The sequence below is a fragment of the Exserohilum turcica genome, assembly GCF_000359705.1.
Source record: "Exserohilum turcica Et28A unplaced genomic scaffold SETTUscaffold_3, whole genome shotgun sequence".
NCBI classification, from domain to species: Eukaryota; Fungi; Ascomycota; class Dothideomycetes; order Pleosporales; family Pleosporaceae; genus Exserohilum; species Exserohilum turcicum.
The window spans coordinates 556,388-581,445 of record NW_007360136.1 but is presented as its reverse complement, the minus strand read 5'-3'; the positions used below and the strand labels follow the sequence as shown (position 1 = coordinate 581,445).

General features: G+C 56.2%; 5 protein-coding genes across 5 annotated transcripts; 1 reads left to right on the top strand and 4 right to left on the bottom strand.

The window, feature by feature from the left end:
* Positions 1-2,169: 2,169 nt before the first annotated feature.
* Positions 2,170-5,555, top strand: SETTUDRAFT_20167 (uncharacterized protein; the record flags this gene model as incomplete). Its single annotated transcript, XM_008028679.1, has 3 exons — positions 2,170-2,229; positions 3,394-4,202; positions 4,412-5,555. The coding sequence occupies 3 exons, from the start codon at positions 2,170-2,172 to the stop codon at positions 5,553-5,555; spliced, it is 2,013 nt and encodes a 670-aa protein (XP_008026870.1).
* A 676-nt stretch (positions 5,556-6,231) lies between these two features.
* On the bottom strand, positions 6,232-7,170 carry SETTUDRAFT_163523 (uncharacterized protein). The gene is made up of 2 exons (XM_008029033.1): positions 6,538-7,170; positions 6,232-6,456 (listed from the first exon to the last, which is right to left on the bottom strand). Exons 1-2 carry the CDS (start codon positions 6,823-6,825, stop codon positions 6,358-6,360), a joined length of 387 nt encoding a protein of 128 aa, XP_008027224.1. The 5' UTR covers positions 6,826-7,170; the 3' UTR covers positions 6,232-6,357.
* A 1,359-nt stretch (positions 7,171-8,529) lies between these two features.
* SETTUDRAFT_163522 (uncharacterized protein) lies at positions 8,530-10,963 on the bottom strand. Its single transcript, XM_008029032.1, has 4 exons — positions 10,864-10,963; positions 10,581-10,791; positions 9,828-10,531; positions 8,530-9,775 (listed from the first exon to the last, which is right to left on the bottom strand). The coding sequence occupies exons 1-4, from the start codon at positions 10,884-10,886 to the stop codon at positions 8,761-8,763; spliced, it is 1,953 nt and encodes a 650-aa protein (XP_008027223.1). The 5' UTR covers positions 10,887-10,963; the 3' UTR covers positions 8,530-8,760.
* A 1,593-nt stretch (positions 10,964-12,556) lies between these two features.
* Positions 12,557-14,621, bottom strand: SETTUDRAFT_91357 (uncharacterized protein; the record flags this gene model as incomplete). Its single annotated transcript, XM_008029031.1, has 4 exons — positions 12,557-13,910; positions 13,973-14,105; positions 14,159-14,347; positions 14,405-14,621. The coding sequence occupies 4 exons, from the start codon at positions 14,619-14,621 to the stop codon at positions 12,557-12,559; spliced, it is 1,893 nt and encodes a 630-aa protein (XP_008027222.1).
* A 7,099-nt stretch (positions 14,622-21,720) lies between these two features.
* SETTUDRAFT_31889 (uncharacterized protein) lies at positions 21,721-22,029 on the bottom strand (the record flags this gene model as incomplete). Its single annotated transcript, XM_008028786.1, has 1 exon — positions 21,721-22,029. The coding sequence occupies one exon, from the start codon at positions 22,027-22,029 to the stop codon at positions 21,721-21,723; it is 309 nt and encodes a 102-aa protein (XP_008026977.1).
* Between the last annotated feature and the right edge of the window lie 3,029 nt (positions 22,030-25,058).

Sequence of the window (25,058 nt, the reverse complement as noted above, 5' to 3'; positions counted from 1 at the left end):
CTTCCTCTTCTGATTAACTTTGTCTGGGCCTAGTTTGACATGTGTGTGTGTGTGTGTGAATGTGTGAATGTATGTAATATGGATTTGATATTGAGACTAGGAGGTAGGTGTATATGTATGTAGTTTAGAGGGAGTTGTCAATGTAGTAGGCTATGTGAGATGCAGTGTGAAGATGTAGATGGTAGATGTTTGCAATATAAAGTCTTGTCTCTTTTGTGGGAAATGCGCTATGTAGTGGTAGGGTAAGTCATGTATACTTTGCATATACATAGCAGATATTCATATTCATATTCATATTTTACTTTATTTTGTTTTTCCAGTTAGGATGTCAAGTATCTAGGTATAGTTTGGAGAAAGATTTCGGTGCTAATATTCGATATTATACAGATTCTCTAATTTTTTTTTAATTTGGTTTGTTTATTTAGTTGTTAAAACGGTATACTGGATATACTAGATGTTTGATGGAAAAGAGATTGCATCATCATATAAGTAGTTAGTATGTGTCTCCTATTTCTCTTGCTCTACTACTGTAAAACTCGGACAAGTTTGGGCATCTTTTCTTGTTGGATCGAAGGCTGTGTGAAGCTCATGTTGGATGCTATGTTATGATGGGAGACTACTACATTTGGCGGTGTGCTGTTTGTCTCTGTGGTGATACGACATTTTTCGTGTTCGTGGTAGATATAATGACTCGAATGTGTCGATTTTACTGGTTCCAGTGGTATGACGAGCATGGCATGTTGTTTGATGTGGAGGAATTATCGCAAGCATTTCTTTTCCTGTACATATCAAGCGAGATTAATTTTTTTTCTTCGGCCATTGGAACCGAGAATCTAGAATGTCGGGTTTGTTTTGTTCACTTTTGTTCCGGTGAGAATCTTGGTGTTCTTTGAGCTTTGAGATGGCGTTGCTTTTGTTTGATTTTTCTTCATTGACAGCGTGCGATGGACATTTGGTGGAAAAGCAAGCGTGAAATTGGGAGGTCATGACATAGATATTGATGGTAAAAAAAAAGAGAGAGCTAGACAGCACATGGAGGTGTTGTTCCATGGTAGGTAAGTGGTGGGTGTACAATCATGATAACAGAACAAAGAAGCAAGCAATGCTGTGGGCTCTTTGGGGTACCTTGCGGATGGGGAGCGATAAGCATGAGAGATATTCTTGGCAAACTTGTGCATTGAAGAGGCGGCATTGGATACAGCTGGCATGATAGTTTTTTTTTGCTCGAGCTGATGCGACGAGATGCGCTCGAAGATTCCAACGCGACGCGAGACGGGCGCATCGCGATGGGCTAAACTAGGGCCGGGGGCTCTATACGTAAGCGGGTGGCGGCGTCCATGTGCCAAGCCCAGCAGCGGCGGGCGGTTGATAAGAGGGAAAGGATGGCGCTTAGGCAAGGCACTAGTCGGCGAGTAATAGTAATGCATGCATGCAGGTATAATTGATTGTTTTGGGATTGTTGGTTTCGGGTTAGAGGCGACGTTCCGGTTGGGCTGGAGGCAGCATCATGGTGGGTGGCTTCGGGGCAACGTTACGTAGTCGACTCTCTTTGCGCCGGGCGGATAGCCGAGGCACCCCCAACAAGCAGCAGTAGCGAGCAGCAGTAGCGAGCAGCGAGCAACGGGCGACGAGGCCAAGCACAAGAGCGCAAACCACTGCAAACACGCGCGCGCGCATAGCTGCCATGGCCTCTCTCCGTGGAACCAGAGGCGTGTGCATGCGCTAATTCCATGTTGAGATGCCATGGCCATGGGCGATGGGGACATGGCATATCCAGACTTTGGGCAAGCCGGAGAAGGAGTCGTGAGGCATTTGCCGTTTCCCTCGTCGTTGCGGGCCCGGCTCCTCAGCATTGCCGCCTCAGGATCGTCGGGCGCGTCACAAAAAGAATGGTGATGGGGTACACGTTGTCAAACCGGTTTCTAATTGCACAGATGGTCAGGCCATGCAAGGTTGTCTATGTAAGATGCAGTCCCGGTTTGGGGGGGAGCCTGGGGGGAGATGATGTATTATGTATCAAGAGACGCGGCAGTGCGGGGATTCATGCTGGCCATGGACATGTCGAGTCGAGAGGGGGAAGAAGGAACAATGGCATGGCAGCAGCGTGGCCGTTGCTGTTGGGGGGCAGGGCGTGAGTGGTGGTGGTGGTGGGATGCAGGCCCGGGCACCATGGCCGATGGGGGAACGGTGGACGATGCGGCGAGAACCACGGTTCACGTTCGGACGGTGGTTGGTGGTTGGTGGTTGGTATTGACGCAGGCGAGCCAGGCGAGGAGGAGGCGCGCCTCGCCTGGGCCGGCGTCCATGGTGGGGGCGGGCGTCACGTGATGGGCCGGAGGATCCGTGATCGCCGGGGCGCCCAGGCTGCACGCAGGGAGCTTGGGCCCCGGGCAATCGCGCGCTCCGGCCGATGACGACGCGCCGAAAATGAGGGGGCTGGGGAAGGGGTGGGAGCTATGGCATTGGGGCATGGATGCACTCAGCTGAAAACGCCCAATGCCGCGTCTTAACCACCTGTCGACGGCATCATGCATGGGCAGAGGCGGGCCAGCTCCAATTGCGCTGTTCCACGCAATTAACAATCGGCCCACCGGGCTGCAATCGCTGCAATCGCTGCAATCACACACGCACAGCCAGCTGCGCCCGGGGAGCTCCCAGCAGCCTTGAGGAACGTCAGCAGCGCCATCGCCATCGCCGGGCCAACACCCGTGCGCAGCGGCCATTGCGCGTCGCCCAAGTCATGGCGCATTCGATGCGCCCACTGCCCCCCCCCCCCGTCCAGGTCGCAGTGCAATTCCCAGAGACACTCGACGCCGGCGTGTCACGGGCTGCCCGCCGTCGTCTGTCCGTGTCAGTCGGCCCATGCCGCAACCGGCAATGGCCAAACAGGCACAGGCAGAAATGGGCACGCTCGGGCGCGCTTGTAAGCGCGCTAGTGCCCGTGTAAACAATGCCATGCCGCTTTGGGACAGCTCTGCCAGACGTCCCCCAGCCTCCGCTGCCCTGCGAAGCCTGCCAGGCCGTTGCAACAGTGGCCCAACTGACCGCCAATCTACTTGATCCCCTCCTCGGTCAGTCAGACTCCATCACTCCTCCACCTACACCCCGCTACTGCACCCAATTGCGCTTCTTTTCCTAGCTGCACGTCAACACCACAAACCTGGCGCCTCGACAGTAATCCCTTCATCTCCAAAAAATCTCTCCGTGAGACCCCCAAAAGGAGCCAAGAAGCTTTTTCTTGATTCCTTTCGAATTGTTTTCGAACGGTTCGAAGGGTTTTCAAGCAAGAGCAACCCGACTCCGGCAAACTGGATTTTGAAGCACGAGTACGCAAGCCTCGTTCGCCCGCCAGGGGCACCCTAAAAAAAATTCCCCGTGTGCTAATCCGTGCAGGTTCCGATCCCCTTCAGTGTCTTCCCGTCTGCGTATCGGAACGCGGAATTCAAAGACTCTACCACTGTCCAGGTAGAACAAGAAGCACAGTTTGAGCAACAGGCTTCACACGGACGGGAAGGTCACGAAGAAATCCACGACTCCTTCTCGCCCACTGTCCACCACCGTACTCCTCCACCACCACCATCGCCATCGTCTGTCGCCTCCACTCCTGCCCCGCCTGCTGCTCAGCAATTCCAAGACACCCACGTCAAGGAAGAGGTCCGCATTTTTGAAGAGGGGCGTTTCGGTCGTCCTCAGCCATCCCACAAGGCGCACACCCCTCAGCAGCCACAATCACCCCAGACCCCTCAGCAGCAGCAACACCACCACCAGCACCACTCGGAGCACCACTCGGAGCACCATCACCACCATCACCAGGAGACTCGTCAGCACCAAGAGACCCGCCAACACCACGAGACTCGCCAGCACTTTCGCGCCCAGCAAACTCCCCAGCAGCCTCACGTTCGTGAAGAAATCCACATCCACGAGGAAACGCACTTTGCACAACCCCAGCAACAGTCGCAGCACCACCAGCACCAGCACCAGCAGGCCCAGTCGCAGTACCAGCAGTCGCAGTACCAGGCTCAGTCGCAGCACCCAGCCCAGTCTCAGCACCACCAGTCCCCCCAGCTTCAGGCCCAGCCCCAGCTCCAGCCTCAGCCGCAACGCGCTCAGTCGCACACTGCACGCTCCCAGCACTCGCACGCTCAGCACGCTCAGCACGCCCAGCGAACTGACCGCGTAGAGTTTGCACGTTCCCACGACCGGTAAGTAAGCTCCATTGTTTTGCCAGCGCATCTTCGCACGGATCAGCACAACAGACCAGCCCCCTGATTTTAGCGGCCCCCAGCCACGCGCCAGCCGCTAGCCTGTTTGGTTTGTTGTTGTCCTAGCGACATGCAGTCCCCACTTTTCTCTCACCTCCTCTAAGCTCTTCCTTGCCCAACCCCAAGCTGACCTTCCTTTCTTCCTTCAGCTACCAATCCCAACCTCCTTCCTCCCACTCTCCAGTCGAGGTTCAGGAAAGGTCCTACGATAAGCACTTCAAAACAGTCCACGGCCCTGCCACCGACTCCGCTCCCACTCCCACTCAAATCGACATCACCGAACGTCAGTTCCGTGAGCACACCCGTCCCATCGTCGCCGGTGCTAGCTACTCCAAGGAGACCTACACCACCCAGCGCGGCACCTACCCCAACAACCGCAAAGTTGACCTTGTCGACAACAAAACCACCACTGAGGTTCGAGTAGAAGAAACTGCTCGTTCCACTGCTGCACCCCCCAAGAAGTTCAAGCGTGATATGGGATATTACGACAACGAGGGCAAGTACCATTCGTTTCGTCAAGGAATCTCCACCGCCGCACACAAGGTAGCCGAACGCGTTCAGCACCCCATCCACCCTCACCGCCATCACCACTCCAAGGAACACTCTTTCCCTGGTGCCAAGTACGACGACGAGCGCGAAGAAATCGTTGTAAAGGAGAAGTACTACACTGCCTCCCCTTCCGTCGTTCCCAGCCCTCCCGTCCAATCCGGCGTCCCCGTTGAAAGGGTCGTTCGCGTCGACAGCTCAGCTCCTGCTCCAAGGCCCGCTACCGTCGCCCCCAAGCCCATCTCCACCACCCTCACCACCGCCCCAATCTCCACCCGCACCGTCCGCAAGATGACTACCGGCAACACCATCACCATCCCCTGCCACCACATCCGCATTGGCGATCTCCTGATCCTTCAGGGCCGCCCTTGCCAGGTGATCCGCATCACCACCTCGTCGCAGACTGGCCAGCACCGCTACCTCGGTGTTGACCTGTTCACCAAGCAGCTCCATGAGGAGTCCAGCTTCATCTCCAACCCGGCCCCGTCCGTCGTTGTCCAGAACATGCTTGGTCCTGTCTTCAAGCAGTACCGTGTTCTCGACATCCGCGAGGACGGCCGCGTTGTCGCCATGACCGAGGGTGGTGATGTCAAGCAGGGCCTTCCCGTCCTTGACCAGAGCGGTCTCCTCTCCCGCTTGACAGAGGCCTTTGACAACGGCCGTGGCAGCGTCCGCATCCTCGTCATCAACGACGACGGCATGGAGATGGCTGTTGACTTCAAGGTCGTCCACGGCTCCAGGTTGTAGATACACTCAGCCACTGGTATGTCTTATCCTTCATCACTGCCTTGCATCGTCTAACCTTTCTCAGGTCTTCTTCAAACGTTCGATAATCAATCATCCCTTAGGCGTTTGTTTCATGATGGCCGCCCAGTCTTGTCTATGTGTTTATAACTTTTGCATGCTTGCTTAGCAGGAAGCATTGGGCTTCACTTGGGCCTCAGTTGCCTTTGTTGGCTTCTGTTGCTTGGGTGATGTGCATACTTTCTGGCTTAGTGATGAAGATATCGGAGCTCTACGTGTCGATAGTTAATGGAAATGCGTCTCTTTATATATGTGAACCTTGCATTGTTTCGCCTGTGACTTGCCATGTCCATCTTCGTCTCCGCCTACGTGGTTAGCTATCAGACCCGCCGTTCGCTGCAAGCTCCCGCGCCTACCCCACGTTCTCCACGCGTTTGTCCTTTCGCCAAACGACCCGCTATCTCATGCACCTGATGTGTAGCGTATGACTCACTCGCGCTCCCCTGTCTCGCATATGCTAGAAGCGTCATTGCTTGCTCCTGGGACACTCCAAGTCTTTGTTTCCTGCCCTCGCGCTGTTCGCAGACCCGACTCTGACCTTTTGTCACGCGAAGCTTCGTAGCTAGACGACCACAATCAAGTCCACCATCAAGTCTTACCACGAACCACACCTCAATATCTCGCGACAGCTCTTGACAAGCTGAGGGAGAGCTATCATGATATACCACGGCGACGCATTCATGGGAGATGGTTGTGAGACTTGACTCTCTCTCTCTCTCTCTCTCTCTCCCTCCCTGTCAAGGGCCTATTGCCATGTCGCTGTGAAGATTTCTTCCATGGAAAGCTGAATAGCTAGAGTATGAAGGTACGCTGGAACATGGAACATGGAGTATTTTAAGCAAAGGTACGCTTGACACGTCTTCGTCTTGGTCTGTTACGCTGGATTTCCCACAAAAGAGCTAACGCATTCCCCACGTCTCGACAGTCCCATCACATCACACACACACACACACACACACGCTGCATACCCATCCAAATCCAAACACCGTTTCCGCGCTTCGTATTTCGACGTACCAATCGCCGTTTCGACATGATACTGTCTCGTGTATCGGCGTGGGCATGGTAGGTTTGGATATGACGCGTCGTCGCATGCGGGAGAAACGACACAACATAATGGAGCGCGTTGGCTTGGAGCGGCGCGATCGGCGCGTGTATAATTTGGGGATGGGGAATTCATGACGCGGTCGGGGCTGGACTGGGCCGGACAGGACATGATAGGATAAGGCAGGACAGAGTGGAAACAAGTGATATCTGCGATAACGCGCGGAGAGGCAAAGCACTGTATATCAGTTCGCGAGCACGACGTACACAGATGGAGATGTATAGGCTTGAACTTGAAGTAGGAAAGCGGTGATAGCACTGTTACTAGCCATGTGCGTGCGCGTGAGCGGAAAGAAGAGACAGACAGACAGACAGAGAGAGAGAGTATGCGTGAGAATGAGAGACAAAAGGGAAGGGACAAAATATTCCTTCTCATTCCCCGTTGCATAGTCAGTTGGTTCGTTCCCGGGAAGTACAGGAGAAGCAAGCAAGGAGAGTTATATACATACATATTCCATAACTATATTTAACATACAAAAGTCCTACTTGTCAGCAGATACAGCTTGCTTTGCTTTTATACCTGCTTGCTTGCCAAAGGTCCACAACGCCATGCATGTCCTTGAGATTTACAGTTTTTTTCTTTTTTTTCTTTTTTTTTTTACTTTATTCTTCTCGAGAAACGAATCAAAGTCTGACTTGTAAGAGAGATTTAAAAGAAAAAATACTTTGACAAAGTTGAACAGGATGCCATCACCAAACAGAGTTCACAAATAGATGGGGTAGCATGAATGTGTAGCTAAGGGGGGGGGAGAGAAGGAGAAAGGAGAAAGAGTAGATGAAAGTGTCGACGGAAGAAAAGGACAAAATATATGGTAGCGGTAAGCGGTAAGCGGTAGCATGCAAAGAGCAATGGGTAACTTTGAGCTTTCTTTTTTTTAACGCCTCAGCTTTGTACATGGTCAAGTGTGATTTATACTTGAAGCGTTTGTTTCTTCTTACTTTTTTATTTTTATTTTAAGTTGATCGAGTATGCATGTTAGCTCACTGACTGGCTAGCTGGCTGGCTGGCTGGATACGTAGATAGGTAACACCTTTATTTCGTGCGTATTTGTTATTTTTCCCATTTCTATCTCTTATATCTATCCATCCATCTTAAGATCAGATTGTAGCATTGTACATATATACTAAATATACGAAGTCTACCAAGTACTTACATTACGACCAACACATGCCAAAACTACTACTACTACTACTACTACTCCTACTCCTCCATACGCCTCGCCATCTAGCTCTCTACGTGTAAGACAGTATGCAAGATACACGAAATCCAAATTCCATACTAAACGCGTGGAACAGAAAAAAAAACGGGCGAAGAACTCGTGGAACAAAAGCCAACTAAGTAAATAATTATACCTCCCCCCCCCCCAATATATACTACAATTATCGACGCGGGAATGCCTAGGAGGCTCCAGTTGGTTAAAAAAAAAAGCCGAGCAATGCATTGCTGTACTTGGTTGATTTGTTGCATGTGAATTTTTGTGAAAATCTGGCAGGTGATAGGAGCCTTGGCCAAACTTTGTCCATGTATTATGGGAAGTAATGCCCAACTACTCTTCGCCGTAAAATATAAAAGTCGTAAGTGAGGATGCTTTCTACTCCCTTGCGCAACAGGCTATATAGTTAGCTTCGAGGACATCAAGTACATCAAGTACATCAAATCCTTACCGTTAGTAACAAACAATAATCGATATACACGAGCTCAATCACGCTGAGATATGCACTTTAGCTTAGCTTAGCTTAGCTTAGTTCACGCCCTCACTCAATCACATCAAACGCACAAACACACAGTACCACACACAGTACCACAATACATCAGGAACTTGCTACTTCTTTTTTTCATCACTGATTAACTGGAATAGAACCCCTTTGTCCTGAGAACGCTCTCGCACGCTTGCGGCGCAAACATCAGCCAACATTGTCTAACTCATTCCAGGGAGAGAGAGAGAGAGAGAGAGAAAGACAGGATAAGGAAACACTATAAAAGAAAAGAGAAAAAAAAGCATGATTTTGGGAAATCTTCAGCCGGTAATGGGGGGATCTACTACAATCAACCCTTCTTCTCGGCCGTGGCCATCAAACTACCAATAAAGGAGGTGATAAGCCTGCTTTGAACGGCAACAATGTCATCAGGTACAAGCCAGATGGTCGCGCCCATCTTTCGTGCAATACTAATGGCCAACTTGGCGTTCTGGTAGCACTCGTCGTCATTGCGGCCAGGAGCAACGAGGTCGTAGTCGACGTATGCGGGCTTCATGCCAGCCAGAACATCCAGGAGGAAAATGGCATTGCTGAGAGACGAGTCCTTGAAGGAGCGGATTTGAGTGTTCTTGCCGCCCTTCCTTGCCATGTCGTTGGCCCACGCAATCATATCTGAATCCGAAATTTCGCGCCTGCCGAGCTGCTGGGCAAGGCCGTTGAGCGTCGAGACAATGTCCCTGCGCATGAGCTGCCATACGAGACCAAGAGTAAGTGTGCGCTGGCCGTCGGTGATATCAGCACCCTGTATACCAGGGAGCGAGAATTGGTTAACCTTGCCGAGCTCAACAGCGTAGTTGGTGTTCTCGAGGGCCTTGAAACGCATCAGCTCCTGACCTTCACGTGGCTTGTTCACGTGTCGCCAGTTGACACTGCTTGGAATGACCTTGTCGTAGGCCTGGAGAATGACGGTTCCGTCCTTGAGGTCCTCGTAGAAAGACTGCACGACTGGCTTGACGTCGAGAGAGTTGAGCCACAGAGTGAAGACACGGGCCTCACGCTCTCCTGCCGCATCGAAGTCGTCAATCTCAGCCTTCTCCTCTTCTGTGATGGGGTCGAGGCAAGGGTGTGTGTTGAACAAGTTGGCGACAAAGGCCAAGTTGAGCTTCGGGTTTCCGGCTACAAGTGATTTGGGGGTGAGGAACTTGCGGCAGTCGAGGGCGTCGGCATTCTGCAACACCATCTCGGCGCGCTGAAGAAGGTCCGTCTGCTGGAGCGGAGCGCGAGAGCAGATTTCGGGCGCCAGCTGGCTAAGGAGGACGGTGTAGTTCTCGCCGTCTTTGACGTCAGTCGAGAAGTTGGTCACACTGCAAATGTTAGCAACGGCCATGTGCAATCAAGCCTAGCGCAGCAGCTTACGTCCTATGCCACTTTGCGTTCTTCAGGTGGTAGTTGAACCACCTCAGCAGAATCTGCTCCGGAGGCAGGCGCAGGAACTGGTCTAGCGTCTCATCGTCCTCCAACAGCCTGTAGAGCTCCGGGTGTAGCTTGATATCAATCTTTCCCAACAGACCTCTCCTGATGATCTGCCAGATCAGACCTAAAATCAAGTGCTCGCGCACTTCGATGATGTCCTGACTGCCAATGTTGACGACCGAGCAACCAATACCCTTTGCCGACTCAATGACAATGTTGTTGTTCTCGGTAAAGTGGAAGTTGTTCAGCGACTTGATCTTCTTGCCCGGCTTGTTCAGCACACGCTCATCAATGGTGTCTGGGACACTGTCGTTGATGAGCTTGGACAGCACGAGACCGTCCTTGCAGGCATCAAACATCTCAAACGTGTCGGTCGGGAAGGGGAGACGATCACCAATGTCGGCATCGCCAGCAAGCACGGCGTTGATGTGGCGCGTAAACTCGGTGCGCTCATCTTCGTTGATGGTGTGCGTGACGTTGGCCGACGAGCCCTGGACGTGGATCCTGCCGCCGCCCAAGCTACCCTTGGACGAGTGTCCGGGGTTGGAAGGCGAGTTGACGCTCGTAGCAGTGCCGGCGCGCGGGCGGCTTGGGCCGGTAGACATGCGCTGTTGGGCCGGAGACGAAACTCGCAGTTTGGAGATGAGCTACGGGCGTTAGCTTCGACGTGGCGTCCAGCGAGCCGCAAATGCCTACATCAACATAGTCCTCGAGCTCGACTCTTCTCGACGAGTCCAGCTCGACCTCTTTCAGGGCCTGTCGCACGACATCGTAGGGCTGGTGCTCCGACTGCTGCGCGGCCTTGATGACGGTTCCCTCGTCGAGGTAGCCCTTGTCGTCGACGTCGAGCCTGCGGAACGCCTCCTGCAGGCCGAAGATCTCGCCCTGCTCGAACTGGGGATACTTCCTGTTGGCAATGTCGTGTCAGCGACGAGTGGAAGGCAGCGGACGGGCGTGGAATGAGGGGCGGCCGACGTACTTTTGCAGCTTGATGATGTTCATGTTGGCGAAGTGCAGATGAACAAACCAACCGAGGAGTCGGGAGCGGAAGGGAAGGATATACTAGGCGGCAAATTGACTGCCTTGCTCCGCCTCGTTGCGCGTTGGACCAGTTCGTGCCTCTTGTTTTGCTTACCCGATGACGACGTGGGGCTACTGCCAAGGCCCGCGGTTCGAGGGGCACTCACACTCACACTCGCACTCTCACCCATACCAATGCCAACACCATGCACGCACCCGCACTCGCACTGCCAGCTTACGTATGCACGTCACATGTGCCTCCCTGCATTAGGCTCCCGTCGCTGCTACCACGTCCTGTCCCGCAACTCGCATCCCCAATGCCACGGCCATTCTCTCGCTGCCTGCTGCGCCTGTTGCGCCTCCAGACGCGCACTCGTGTCGCTGCTGACGGCCTCATCATGGCCATGGGCATGCTTTGGGCCTCGATGCCCGAGCCGCTCCCATGGGTGCCCTAGCTCCCAAGGCGGTGTCCACTGCCACCTCACCCGCGGGCCACTAGAGTGATGCCTTAGTGGTGCAAGGAACCCGAAGCACGACGTCGCCGCCGCTCTGTTACATACACATTGTCCATGGCAATGGCGCCCAAAAGCCCACATACCCGACCACCCCTCAGGCCCGTGTACGGCTACTGCTACTGCTACTTGGCCGTGCACACCCACCCACCCAACGACACAAGCAACAACACCGTCGTCAAGGCAGCGCATCAGTGAAAAAATAAAAGAGCTTTTGATTCCCTCATTAACGTCATAAGGTCCCGGTCGCCGGCTCGTCCAACAGAAGAAAGACAGGAAAATAAAAACACCAAAGCAGCTCCTCACGCCGTCTTGCACTCAAACATCCAACCTGGCCCGACAGCCGCGCCCACGCTCATGGCAGCGCCATCAGACCACCTAGCTACAAACAACATTGCGTTAAACTTGCCCTCTGCATACGATGCCCGCCAAGCAAATATCATCATTGCGTCAACATCCATCAAATTCGTGTGCGTCCCTGGTTTTCGTCCTACATGGCGGGCCCTTCATCTTGAAGCACGAGGGGGGGCGGCGAGCATGCCTTACTCACGACGTCCCATCGCATTACCACGTACGTGTTTTTTTTTTCAATAGTAACGCTGGTCAAAGTTGGCCCATGTCGAGTGGGGAATTCACTGACGTGGCAATGCGGCGGTCCTCCGTAACATTCCCCCATATCCTCCCCCCGAGCTGGCAGAAAGGAAAGAACAAAAAAGCGACTATAGAATGTACAAGACTTGCACGTGCTAATGCCGCGTGCACAAGTCGTGTGTCTTGAGGGCAGAACAAGCCTCAAGACACGGTGTGGGTTGGAACCAGCAGTTCCACGAAGCAAATGGTCGTTAAAGTCGTGAATGCCGAGAGTTGCTGAAATGTAAATGAGAAATGAAAGCGAAATCAAGGAAACTTAGACACAAGGAAAATTAAGAGAACGAAGTTTCGCGTTCGCACGCAATCTCTGCAAGTTTCGTCATGGTTGAAGAGACGCCGAGCGACAATGTCGCCGTGGGCATGTTGTGATGCTTGTGAAAGAGATCGCTCGCTTGATGCCAGGAAATCGCTGAATATCGAGGCAAAAATCTGCCTTCTAAGCCAAAAAACGGCAGCTGGCCACCCGTACAATGTCTGCAAAGTCTTCGGTTACCGTCTAGCCCGTTGAGCCGACATGGTGTGGGCACGTTGGAGACCAGGAGTAGCGTCGGCGTAGGGGCCACCGACAGCGCCGCCTTCGAGCGTCTTGCGTCGCTTCAGGCCGCTCATGTCGTCCCCTTGAACGCTGTCAGGGCGGTAGGGGTCTTCGTCTTCATCGTCACGACCACGTTTACCCGAGTTTACACCGTTCGACGGAGGGTATCCTTGCGTGGCATACTGGGGTACAGCGCCAGGCCCTTGGTAGGCATCATGGGCCGAATTACCGTTGGGCGCACCGCGGGGGTCGCTCATTACGTTGTAAAGATTGCTAGAAGGTGGTGCTTGACGTTGTGGAGTGGGGTACCCCGAGTTCCACTGCGGCTGGCCAGCGGCAGCTGAACGGGGCGTAGCACGCCCGGAGCCGTTCTGGTGAGGCGAACCAGTCATCTCTGGCGAGAGGTGAGGGTGATCCGGGTGCATGGCTCCTGGTGGACCGGTTGGCGTGTATCCGTACGGCCCGCGGTTGCCGTTGTACGAGGCATTCGAGTGTGTGTACTCGTTGCCATGTTCATGTTCGCTTTCGCCGCCTTGTGGGGGCGGGGCAACCTGCTCGTGACCTTGAGGCATCATGCCGTCAGGTTGCTTGACATCACCCTCATCGGGAACCTCGGTGATGCGCGATGGCGGCGCCATCTCCGTCTTTGGGTAAGAGCCGTCCTGTCGGTAACCCATCATCGGCTGTCCTTGAGCGTACTGGCCAGGCTGCGAGGGGGGTCCTGAGTACAAAGGCCTGGTTCCATCGAAGCTCTGCGCAGATGCATACGACATGCCCTGCTGGACAGCTCCCGGTGGCGTGCTCGCAGGTGTTGTCGGCACAGAGCGAGTGTTGCTCAGACCCGTGTCAATGGATAGCGGCTGGCCGCCCTGGGGGTTCTGAACGTTGTTACCGCTCCATTCGTAAGAGCTTCCTTGATTACCCATGCCCATGATGCTCGAAGCGCTTGTGGGGGGAGTGGGGAAAGTATGGGCTCGATCAATGCCAGGGCGACCTGAAGAAGGATGAGGCTGAATGGCGTGCGGGGGTTGAGAAATGGCACCGCCAATTGGGTTGCTCATCGAGTGATGATGGTGTAGCGATGGGGGTTGCGATGCCGCCGGCCCGGAGAGATATCGCTGGTGAGTCTGCATAGGGTCAGGTCTTCGGTTGCGGTCTACAGCAGCCATGGCAGCGCTTCCTACACTTGACCTCGTCTGATTAGACGGATGATATAGCAGTGCACCAATGTCATGGACAAACAGAGGGTACAGCTGCTCTGTAATCTTTTCCTTGTTGGCGAACTCGAGGGCTCGCTCGAAGGGAATCCTATACCGTGTTAGTTTTCTTTTCTCTTGTTCAACCAAGAGTAAATGACGTGGAGAACTAACCAAACGCCCTTGAGATGCATTGGACCAATCTTGACGACATGACGTGTCTTCTCACTCTTGAGAATGCCGTCTCGTCGACCTCGTGTCATGCCTGCAACGTTGAGAAGCTTTGTGCCGTTGATCATGTGATTGTCTACAAGGTGTCAAACTCGGTGATTTTCCAGAGGAACAGCAATGCAGACTTACCCTCACGACGTGCAACACAAACGCCCTTGGCCTCGACTTGGAAGCAAAGACTGCCTTCGTCCTCCCATAGTGTGGCAGTCACACGTGGCTTCATTCCCGGGGGAGCAACTTGGCCCGTGTGGTCAAAAGTCTGGGTTTGGTAGCTTTGAGAGCCAGGTAGTGATGATGCAGGTGCACCAGACGACATGGCTAGAAAACGTTAGCCTTGTAACCATGGGAGACGCGAGGGAAGGAAAAAAAACTAACCTGGTAGTTGCAGTGTCGAGGGGACCATGGCCGGGTTCATTGACGAGGAAGCCGGAATCTGCGAAGGCACTCCGCCCGGGTAGCCGTATGAAGGATATCCGGGCTGACCTTGGTTGTACTGATGCTGGGACTGCATCATGGAGGGCTGTGGGGGGTAGGAATAATGCGAGAGCCCTGATGGAGGAGCCGAAGCTGGAGCGTGAGCAGCGGTAGCCATGTGGGGTTGATGCACGTCAGCATACGATTGCATCTGGTTCATGCTGTTGTAGCCTCCGGGAGCAAAGCCGTATCCGTCCTGAGTGGCAAACGGAGAGCTCTGAGCAGACTGCGCGTTCAAAGCCTGTTGGTCTCTGCTCAAGGATTGGGGAGTGTGTTCGGGCGAGGGAGTCTTGAAGCCCGTGGTGTTGCCGGTGACCGACGCGGCGTAGGACGTGTTGGAGCTAGCGCTTCCACCACTCAGAGAACCCGAACGGATGGAATCACTGCGGGGCGAGGATGAGTTTGAGGATGCGCTTGGGTGCGACTGAATCTGGGGCAGCGCTGGCAGGCGTTCGCTCGATAGTGCAGGTTTGAGTGCGTAGTGGGATGGGTACCAAGTGTCAACTGGGCCGCGGGCGTGGACCGACGAGATTGATGGGAGCTCCAGCTTTACGGTATTGACGTGGTTTCGAGAGCGTCGTTGTGGGTGTGCAGCGTCGAGCAATTCTCCGCGAGAATCCTCGAGTCAGCTGTCGAGATAGCCGAGCGGATCGGTGTGCAGAGTGCAAGCGATGGATGCTCACACTATTTTGCAGCGTCTGCGCACGTATTGGACAAGACGATGGCTCGCTGATATGGAAGCAGACGGTGCAAGGTTGACAGAGCGAATGATCTTCACCGCAAGTTAGTTGTTTGCTTGCGAATGAGAGGGTAAAGATCGGTTGACTGCAGCAGCGGGCCAACAAAGACGCGGCCAGACAAGCGTGCAAACAAGGGCCAAGTTGAGCGGCTGGTGTGGGGAGTGGGCGGCTACGGATCGATGGAGAAGAGAGGGAGTGTAGTGGCACGAGGCAGAGTGGGGAAAAACATGCAGTGGTGCAGTGGTGCTGACGGCGGTCGTGGTAAAAGGTGAAATGGGGGAGCTACTGACCAGGGTGGCTCGGCTGCGAACAGACGTGACAGAAAAGCCAATGTGCTCGGGAGGCTTGTGGACGAAGGTGAAGGCTGCAAACAATGCTGTAGTGCCGAAAAGCTAGTCGTTACGTCGTTGCAGGTCGTAAAGCAGGGAAGAGCTGGTAGTTGACAATGCTTTTGGCGCTCGTTTCAAAACACGCAAAGGTACGAATGGACGAAGGCCGACGTGGAAGAATAGCTCAAGATGTCTGCCAATGCCGGGAACATGTGCTGCAGGGGTGGGTGGGCGAGGTTGTCGTAAAGAGTCGTAACGTCGTCGCGCTTCGTTAAATGCGGGTCGAGCTGGTATCGATAGCGATAGCGGCTGCAACAGCAAGAAAAGACTACGCGCACACACGCGTCAGTTTACGGCGAGTGGAGGGCAGGGGCAGCGAGCGAGGGGGAGGGCGGAGAGGGGGGGGTGTGGGAGAGGAACCGACGGTCTATGAGAGGTGAACAGGAAAGGCCGGGCAAAAGAGCTTCTTTCGCAGACTGCGGTGGGGAGGCGGAGGTTTAGAGGCGGAGGTGGTTGGGATGTGACTTTGATGCTAGCGCTGCTGGGCCCAACCAGACAAGGCGACGGATAGGCGAGGGCACGGGAAACACAGGCGGCGAGTCCGGGTGGCCGCGCAGTGGAGGGCAGCGGCGGCGGCGGCAGAGGGGCGGGCGACGAGGAGACTCACCAATTCTTGGGGGGTGTTGATGAAGCTGCTGGTGGTGGTGATGGCGGTGTTTGCAGCTGTTGCAGTGGGTGCAGGCGCAGGCGCAGGCGCAGGTGCAGTTGTGAGCAGACGCGAAGGGGGAGCGGCGCAACGATGACGGGGTGGGAGGGTTGGTTTGGGAGTGGAGAAGGGAAGTCGTTCTCTCGCCGGCAATGCTGCAGGATTGTGTGCAGCGCGCTCGACAGCAGGCAGGCGGCAGGCTAAGAGGGCAAGAGCGAGGCAGGCGAGCAGCGCACGCCCCGCACGGCAGTCTGTCCCAAAAGCGGCCGCTGGCTCTAAAGACGGCGCGTCCAATGCCTCGACGGCATCAGTGCGCGGCGGGCGTCGCTGACAAGTTGTTCCGGCGAGGCAGCGCGCTGTAGCTGCGTCGGCGGGCCGGAGCGAATTTGCAGCAGCGGCGGCGGCAGCGAGGGCGCGTGTGAGAGTGTGAGTGTGTGAGCGTACGCGTCAAATATCTCCGGCCGCGCTCAGTGGCCCGTGGATTCAGCCGTGTCATGGCCATCGGGAGGCTAGCCGATGCCTCAGAAGGCGACACACGCACACACACGGTCTGGCGAGGTCGAGGAAAAAAAAAGTAGGCGCCCGCTAATTTTGGAGCGCAGTACCCTGGGGCGCCTGGCCGGGCGTGGGAGGGGGCGAGGACAAGGCCAAGTGGGGAGGCGAAGGAGGGAGGGAATTGGAATGGAGGGCTTGGAGCGAGGGAGACGAGGCCAAGGCAGCCAGGCTGACGCTCCATGGCCACTCGAGCCAACCGATCTGCTGTACCGACATGGATGGGATCTGTCGTGCGCGCGTTGCTTTCTTTCGCCTGGGCAATGGCTGGTACAGTCGCCCGCTCGCTTGCGTGCATAATCGTCGCGGTATAGCCTGGCAGCCCTGTCCCTGTCAGCATTCTTTCTCCACTTGGGCGCGCCCTTGTCAACCGCACCGGGCGGCGGATCAGCCCAGTCAGCAAGCTCCATGGGCCCGTCTGTGCGCCGCGCAGCGAAACGGCCTGCCTTTCGCGGGTTTGTTGCTGGCACGCTGGAGTGAGGTGTGAGTGAGAGAGGGTGTGTGGTGAGGTGGGTATGGGTGTGGGTATGGGTGTGTGGTGTGGTGTGTGTGTGTGTGTGTGTGTGTGCAAGCCGGGCCACCCCCATGCCATCGTGCCCTCACTTTCCCTCCCCCCCCACCTGGCCCGATGTGAATTTAGATTGTGTGCTCGCAGCGGCTCGTCTGTGTCTGTGTCGATGTGGTCGATGCGTCGATGTGTGTGTGTGAGTGTGTGTATGTGTGAGTGGGTGCGTGAGTGAATGAGTGTGGGTGGGAGAGAGTATGTGTGTGTGTGTGTGTGTGTGCGCAACCAAGTCCGCGAACATGTCCACCACGCCGTCTCCAAGTATAGTCCCCCCCCCCTCCCTCCCACTGTATACACTACACACGCACTACGCGCACTACACACACTACACATAGTCTCGCTCTCACACACATCCTCACACACTCACCGCCGCACGCAAACTAAGCTGAGTTGATAGGGAACAGTCGTTGCAAACTGCGCTTTGACTAAGCGGCGCCGGACCGTCTTGTTGCGGAGCGCCCACCACACGACGCCCATCTCAACGACGCCCGTCGTCCACCACCACCAGCACACAGCACACATGGCCGTCGGCTGTTCGGTGCTGCCCTGCCCGCCACGACGCCACCATTTGCCCTCTCTGTCCCCGGCTGCGAGTCAGAGCGGGACACTTGGTATGTGGTGAGCAATGAGACGAAAAAGCAGAAGCAATCTGGCAGCACTGCCGGACAGCCACGTTCCTTCTGAAACAGGCTCAACTGCCGCGGCACGCTCAGGTGTGCTGGTGGTGCTCCTCCTCCTCCTGCTGCTGCTGACGAGGGCCGTCATCCCTCCACTGTGCGTACATGGCCGTGACAGGATTCGGTGCTCCGGCCTCGAGCAGACGCGCCGGCCAAGACGTTTTCTTTTTCAGCAAGCCCCGATAATAACAATATGGACCATCGTCATCGCGGACGGATGCCATTCCTAGCACAGGCTAAATCAAATGGCCCTCTATCCAGCCCTTCTTCGCAGGGATGCGCCCCGAGCGCGAGCGGGATAGACGGACGGTAGGCCGTGCCAGCCAGGCGGCTGGGCGCTGGGCTCGGGCGCGCGCTGATTGGCTGGGTAGTCGAAGGCGTTGCTGGACCACGACCCAAGCCTGGGACCAGCGTCTATCTGCTTCCCCACGAGGGCATCCACTCGACGGCCGGCCGATGCAAGACATGTAACGAGCATGTGAAGCGTGTGCAACGTGGAATCTCGACAGTGTACGACGGCCATGTCATGTCAGCGGACCATGGCGACGACCAGACCCCCAGGCGAGCCACACGGCACACGACTGGAGCGCCGCGGCGCCCCCCCCCTCGTCCATGGCTACTCGCGCCTGCTGCTCACAGCCATCCACTCGACCCTCGAGTCGACTGACAAACGTGCCGACGGTAACACGGGCTTGACGTTGGATGTGGACGCCCCAAGGTTTGATAGGACGCGTGCTAGTTGCGGTGAGTAGATGCGCTGGCCGCGCTAGCCCGACGCGGCTAAGCCAAGCCTCGGTCACGCTTTCGCACTTGGTCCTCAACAGCCACCCGCACCACGCATCGCCAGAGAGGGTGCGACTGCGACGCTGGATATCCATGGCCGTGTCTCGCAGTCGGCATGTCTACGCCCGTGGCCCCGAGCAAGGCGGCGGCCCAAGTCGCACAAGGGCGTCCCTTTGGGCCGGCTGAAACAAGAGACCAGATGGACGCAATACGGCCAGAGACGCCACCGTGGCCGCAGTAGGGACTGGGAAATATTTTAAGAAAAAAAAAGAGAACCAGACAAAGCCCGCCACCCCCCCCCTCACCCTCGCTCGCGCTGGACGGGTACCGCATCACGGGACTCGTAGCACGGCGCACGGGAGAGTCCGCCTTGATCCCTGCACCAACCATGCGAACGGTGACAGCCTCGACCTCTGCAACAGCCAGCAGACCATGCACTTGACAGTTGGCATGCCTCTCGTCGCCTCAGGCGCCAAACCAAGTGTTCGCATTCCGTGTCATGGCCGGCTAGTCACTGGAAGCGTATCCAGCCGTGTCCGCCGTGCCCCTCCTGGCGTGCCCCCCCCTCGCCCCTCGACCCCAGCCAACCCTTTTGCTACGTGATGCTCCAGACTGGCATGGGGGCGGCCAAAGTTTGGTCGAGAGCAACATTGTCGGCGGCCGGTACCACGACTGACGGCATCAGATGAGAGGGCGGGCGGAGTCGATGGCATCATCAGGTGACGGGCGGTGCGGCGTGGATAGACCATGCCAGGAACTCGATTACAGAGCGGTGGTACCGTCGCTAGTGTGTGTGGAATGCGCCATAGGCCAGAGGTATGACGAGGCACCCAAGCGACCCGGGTTGTATCACGGTGGGTGTGGGTGTGCAAAGCGCAACGAGTGCGGTCAAGTCCTTCTTGCTCGAGGCGCAGTCACACGGCGACCGCGTGGACTAGGGCGCCTAGCAGATATGCACAGGTGGAAATAAACGTGCAGTGCATCGCAGCCGGCGCGATGTGGGAGCGGATCGTGGAGAAAGGCCCGCGCCCGTGTGTGCTTGGACTGGTGCTGGCGAGGTGCTGGCGACCAGCTACCTGGCTGGCTGGACGAAGGGGGGGGGGCCAGAATAGACACAGAGGCTGACGGATGGGGGGAGGACGTGGAGCGAGTCAGGCCATGGCGGGCTCTCTGCACCCGCACATGACGAAGCTTCTTCCCTTTTCCCAATACTCTCGGACAGGGTTCCGGGCAGGCAAGGGCGCCTCCTGCTGTGCTGTAGCCGTCGTGGGCGTGGGCGTGGCAGCGTGGTGCTTGTCTCTGACCTTGTCGACCAGATTGCGTTCTCGTGCAGTGGGGTCTGTGTCGCTGGCTGTCCAACTGGCAATAAAGCGCAATCTGGGCTCGGGTGCCGTCTATACGCAAACTCGGCCCTGTGTGCATCCCGAGTGGGAGTGCGAGTTGCCACCTACACCTTTCTACTATTACCTTACATGGCCAGGCAGTGTGTGCTGCATGGCGCGTGCTCCCACGGCCGGGAGTGGTGGCTAATCTGACAGACTTTCTGACAGTGACCACGCACACAGACACTCGCCACCGCCGCCGCCGCCGCTTCTTCTTCTTCTTTTTCTTTTTTCTCTTTCGCTCTCTCTCTCTCTCTCGCGCGCGCGCTGCATGCACACACACGTCGCGCTGTTTCTCTGGCTACATGGCAGATAGTCTCCGGCGGTCGCTCATACGCCCGTACCAACGTTCCTGCAGCGTGAGGCAATCCCGCAATGCAGCCACGCTTGGGCGGGCTCTTGCCCTCGGACTGGCCAGAGCTCGTATGCAGCGAGCCGCGCCTGCATATGCGTGTGATGTAGGGGATCCCTGCGCCGTGGGCGCCAAGCCACAGCCCCTCCATGGCCCAGGATGCGATCGTGGACCCGATCCAAGTGCTGCGACGCAGAGAAGGAGAGCACGGCGGCGGCGGCGGCGGCGGCGAGGAGAGGGTAGCAAGCAGCAGCGGGCGTCTTGGTGGCATGCCGTCGCACCGATGCGCCCCTTCTCCGCAATTGGCGCCTGGACCGGTGCTTGCACTTGACAGCGCCCACGAGTCGAGCTCGCGCAGCCGTCATGGATACATGGAAACTTGTCACGCCCTTTGCACGCAGCGCGCTCTCGAGCCTCTGAGGCCATCCTGATCAGCGTCGCATGCTCGCTGGAGTCGCCAGATAGGCGCCCGCCTGCCAATCACGGCCGGCCACGTCAGGAGCCAGTCGAGCCGTTATCGGGATATCGACGGACGACGCTAGCCACGCCCGCTCCGTGCAGCTCGTGGGGTTCAACGCCGCCGCGTGATTGGCCGGCCCAGCCCTTCACCGGTCTCGCATACCCATGGCTCGCTCTGCTTCTCTGCCCCACTCCCTCTCGCTCACTCCCACTCACACTCACACTCACGCCCCCAGCCCCAGCCCCAGCTCCCTTGGCTTCCCATTCCCTTCCCTTCCCTTTCCCTTCCCTTTGCTTCGCTCCCCCCCCCCCTCCATGCGCCCCCTCCGCCCGCCCTTGTCACCTTCTGGCGACGACTCGCCTGTTGCAGCATTGTCTAGCGTCCTTCTGCGCCCACTCCACATGCTCTTCCACGCCCTCAACAAAGTTCAACAAATAAACAATCCAAGTGAGGGGTTCATTGTCCGCTGGAAGCAGCTACCCGCTTTGCCGGAAACCCTCGCACACCCCCCTCCCTCCCCCTCCGCCCCCAATACTCCGTCTCAGACGTAGCCATGCCTTCACCGCTCTTCCCGTCCTTTTTTTGTCCTTTCTTTTCTTGTTCGTGGCATCATCAAAAGCAGGGTACGCACAATCAATCTACGCCCTCCATCGGCTAGGTGTGCTGTACACCTACACTGCCCCACTGTGCCGTCTGGGCTCGGACCCAGCGCCAGAGTACATAGATGGCAGATGGCGGCAGATGGCAGTGGCAGCAAGATGCGGCGGCGCCTTGCACTTGCATCGACACCAACTTGTCCGATGAGGGGGAGTGGGCGTGGGCATGCGAGCGCGGAGAGGCTGGCTCTGCGGTCGGCCTCCGTCACCACGCAGCATGGCAACGGCTGCCAGAAAAGCAGGTTGCCATCTTGCACCAGCACCGGCACCAGCACCAGCAGCAGAGCCGCTTGTCGTCAAGGCTGCGCATGATCCGCCCGACATGCTTTACGTGCGTCGCCTTGGCGGCCCGCCACAGCTACAGCTACAGGGTGCGCTGCAGGCTGGCCGCCCATGGCGTGAGCGGCATGATTGCCATTGCGCCTGCTTCTGCTGCTGCTGCTGCTGCTGCTACTACTACTACTACTACAACGTGTGGCTGAGGACTTGGGAAATTCTATCTGGCACTGGCACTGGCACTGGCACATGTCGACTGTCAAACTTCAGTTGGGACGTGTGCGCTACCGACCGCCGTACCGACCCGGCTCGCAAGCACGCACACACGCAAAGCCGCTCTAGCCGCATTCGGCGACGTCTGGAGGGCCACGATAATGGTCACGCCATTCACTCGATTGGCATGTCCGTCTTCGTCCCAAGACTTGTTCGTCGCCGGCTGACAAGCGACTCTCTGCAAACTCGAGGCCGTAATTATGCCATGTGTTAATGACATGCCATGTACAGCAAGCAAGCAAGCATAGGTTGCCAAAAAGTCGCCTGACTCACCCCAGCCGTGCAAGGATTGCCACCCGCCAGATGGGTAGAGGCGCCTGGATAAATCACAACCGTCGGCTCTGTTGGGTGTATACTGGAATCCAATACTCGTCGGACGCATCGATGATAGGCATCTCGAGGCGTTTGCTCCGAAACGCTGCGTAATAGCGAGCGCTGCGTGTTGCACAAGCATCCACTTTTCTCCTCCAAGACGCCCCGTTTAGCCTAGTGGGCGTGTAGTCTAGACTTGCCGGCCTTACCTGTATATACGAGGTCAGAGAGAGAAAAAAAGGCTCCTGCCGAGTTAGCTTTGGTGAGTCGATGCATCAGTGGCTATACCATCGGACTACCCACCAGATTGACCACACCATGACGCTCTAGCCCGCACTACGTGTAAGCAAAATGGGTGCTAATTGCCAGCGACGCGTCAACAATGTCCCGCACTCAGACAGAGATGCTCCGGCTTCTCCAGCTCCGTCCGACATACATACCGAGGATCAAATTTGCTCGACCAGCCATCCTAGCCCGCGCTGGGGTGGTTGGGAAGATGGGCTGATCTATCACGAAACTCTCTGCATGCATTGCGGGCCGAGAAGGTGTCGCGCCTGGTACGTGTTCGCGGTTAACGGTCCATTAGCGGAATCTAGCGGTGCAAAGATGCTGTCCGTGTCGTGGTTTTTGAGTGGCTGCGTTCGCAGAATGCGAACCATGGTACAAGGACATAGCGCCCATACTAACCATGGCATCAGCTCGAGTGCGAGCTCGAGCTCGAGGGACCGGATGCCATGGCCGCTCTGCAACTGGACGCCAGGCTAGCATCATTCATTACGTCTTGCGCGCCTTGACTCCGCATCCGACACGGCGTTCATCGGCTACCAACCACCGACTCTTCGCATGGTTCTGCCCTCCAACGGGGTTGCATGAGGCACTTGTCCATGCATTGGCCCCAGTCGCCTTGTATTGGCATCCAAGATTTGACTTTGTTGACCCCAAAAGCATATCAAGACTGCCATTTTCGAGCTGCCATTTGCGGAATTTGTGCGGTGGGTCAAAGGAACCCGTACTTTTCCCACACGTCGGCTGTATTATTTTTTCATTCTGAACTGGGAACAAATTGTCCTTGTGAACCGGCTAATTCCGGAACCCAACCCCGAAATCAGCCAGCTCCAGGCCGAGGAAGAGCGAGAGTAATTGAGAAAGAAGGCAATGCAGAAAAAAAAATAACCAAGATAGGCTAAAACCCTGAAACACATGGTTTGGCAGGAGAGAAAAAAAAAGGACGCTTGGTTTCCGTGGGAAAAAAAAACCCCCCGCGGTTCGCGCAGTTCCCACCCCCTCCCTACCCTGCCCTGCCCTAACCCCCCCTCCCCCTCCTCCAAGCTGCAATCTTGCTGCGAACACATGATGCAGCTGAAACACTGGCCGTCGCGAAACAACAGCCAACATGTTTCTCTACCCTAACCCTTGAATTTTGGCTCCCCTGCACGCAAGCAAGCAAGCAGGCAATCAAAGCAAGGCAAGGCAAGGCAAGGCAGGCAAAGCGGGCGTGTGCAGTGTGCGTGCACGCCTTTATGCTGCCTTGTTGCAACAAAAAAGGGCCTGCCGAGTAATTGACATGCATCGCATCGCGGGTCGGCTCTCTTGCACCTGCTTGCTTGCACATTGCCTGCTTGCTTGCTTGCCTGCTTGCACTTGCACTGGCTGGCTGGCTGGCGGGCTGTGCTGGGCTGTGCTGGAATGGGCTGGCTGCATACCTTCACCATGTCATGTCATGTACCCTTTTGACCCTGCATTTTGGCCACATTTTGCGGAGAACAATGGGAATTGGGATATGGGAGAGAGAGAGCTGCTGCTGCCGCCGCCACCACCATCATCATCATTGCCATACACATGCACATGCACATGCACACACATGGACGGACGGACGGACAGATGGTCGGCTTGCATGCGTGGCACAGCCCACAGCCCACAGCAAAGGACATGGTATGTGTTTCATCTCAGACATAGCATGTATGAAGTTTCCGCGTGTGTGTTATTATCTTTTTTGGCCCCTGCCGGTGATGCCGATAAAACAAATAAAAATTGCCACCGGGTCTTTTGGATATGGCGCGCTCGTGTGTGTGTGTGAAAGAAATTGTCAAGTAACATGTCAGACGTAGGGAAATTATCATGGTCTGCGCGGGCGCGGGCGCGGGAGGGCGGATTTGCGAGGCGGGTCGGTCGGTCACGTGAGTTGACATGGGAGAATGACTGTGTAACGTGTTTTATCAGTAAGCGGCCCACATCAGTAAGTGGCCCACCCCACCAAACCTGACGCGATACTCTCCACAACCACCACTATGCCGCGACAACAACGCTCTGTACAGACTTCTCGTGAAGGTAGAGTTCTTCTAGCATCTCGCGCGCTTCAAGAAAAACGTGTTGTAAGCCAGCGCCAAGCTGCTATGCTATACGACGCTCCACGAACAACGCTCCGACGACGCCTCCGCGGTACCAAGCCACGATCAGAGACAGCCTCCGTCAATCGCAAGCTATCAGCTGTC

Coding starts and splice junctions, on each gene's coding strand:
- SETTUDRAFT_163523 (XM_008029033.1), bottom strand. CDS start 6,825: ATGTCCTGTCCGGCCCAGTCCAGCCCCGACCGCGTCATGAATTCCCCA. Junction 6,457..6,537: donor GTGTGTGTGATGTGATGGGA/CTGTCGAGACGT, acceptor TGTCAAGCGTAC/CTTTGCTTAAAATACTCCAT.
- SETTUDRAFT_163522 (XM_008029032.1), bottom strand. CDS start 10,886: ATGAACATCATCAAGCTGCAAAA. Junction 10,532..10,580: donor AGCTCGAGGACTATGTTGAT/GTAGGCATTTGC, acceptor TAACGCCCGTAG/CTCATCTCCAAACTGCGAGT. Junction 9,776..9,827: donor AACGCAAAGTGGCATAGGAC/GTAAGCTGCTGC, acceptor TAACATTTGCAG/TGTGACCAACTTCTCGACTG.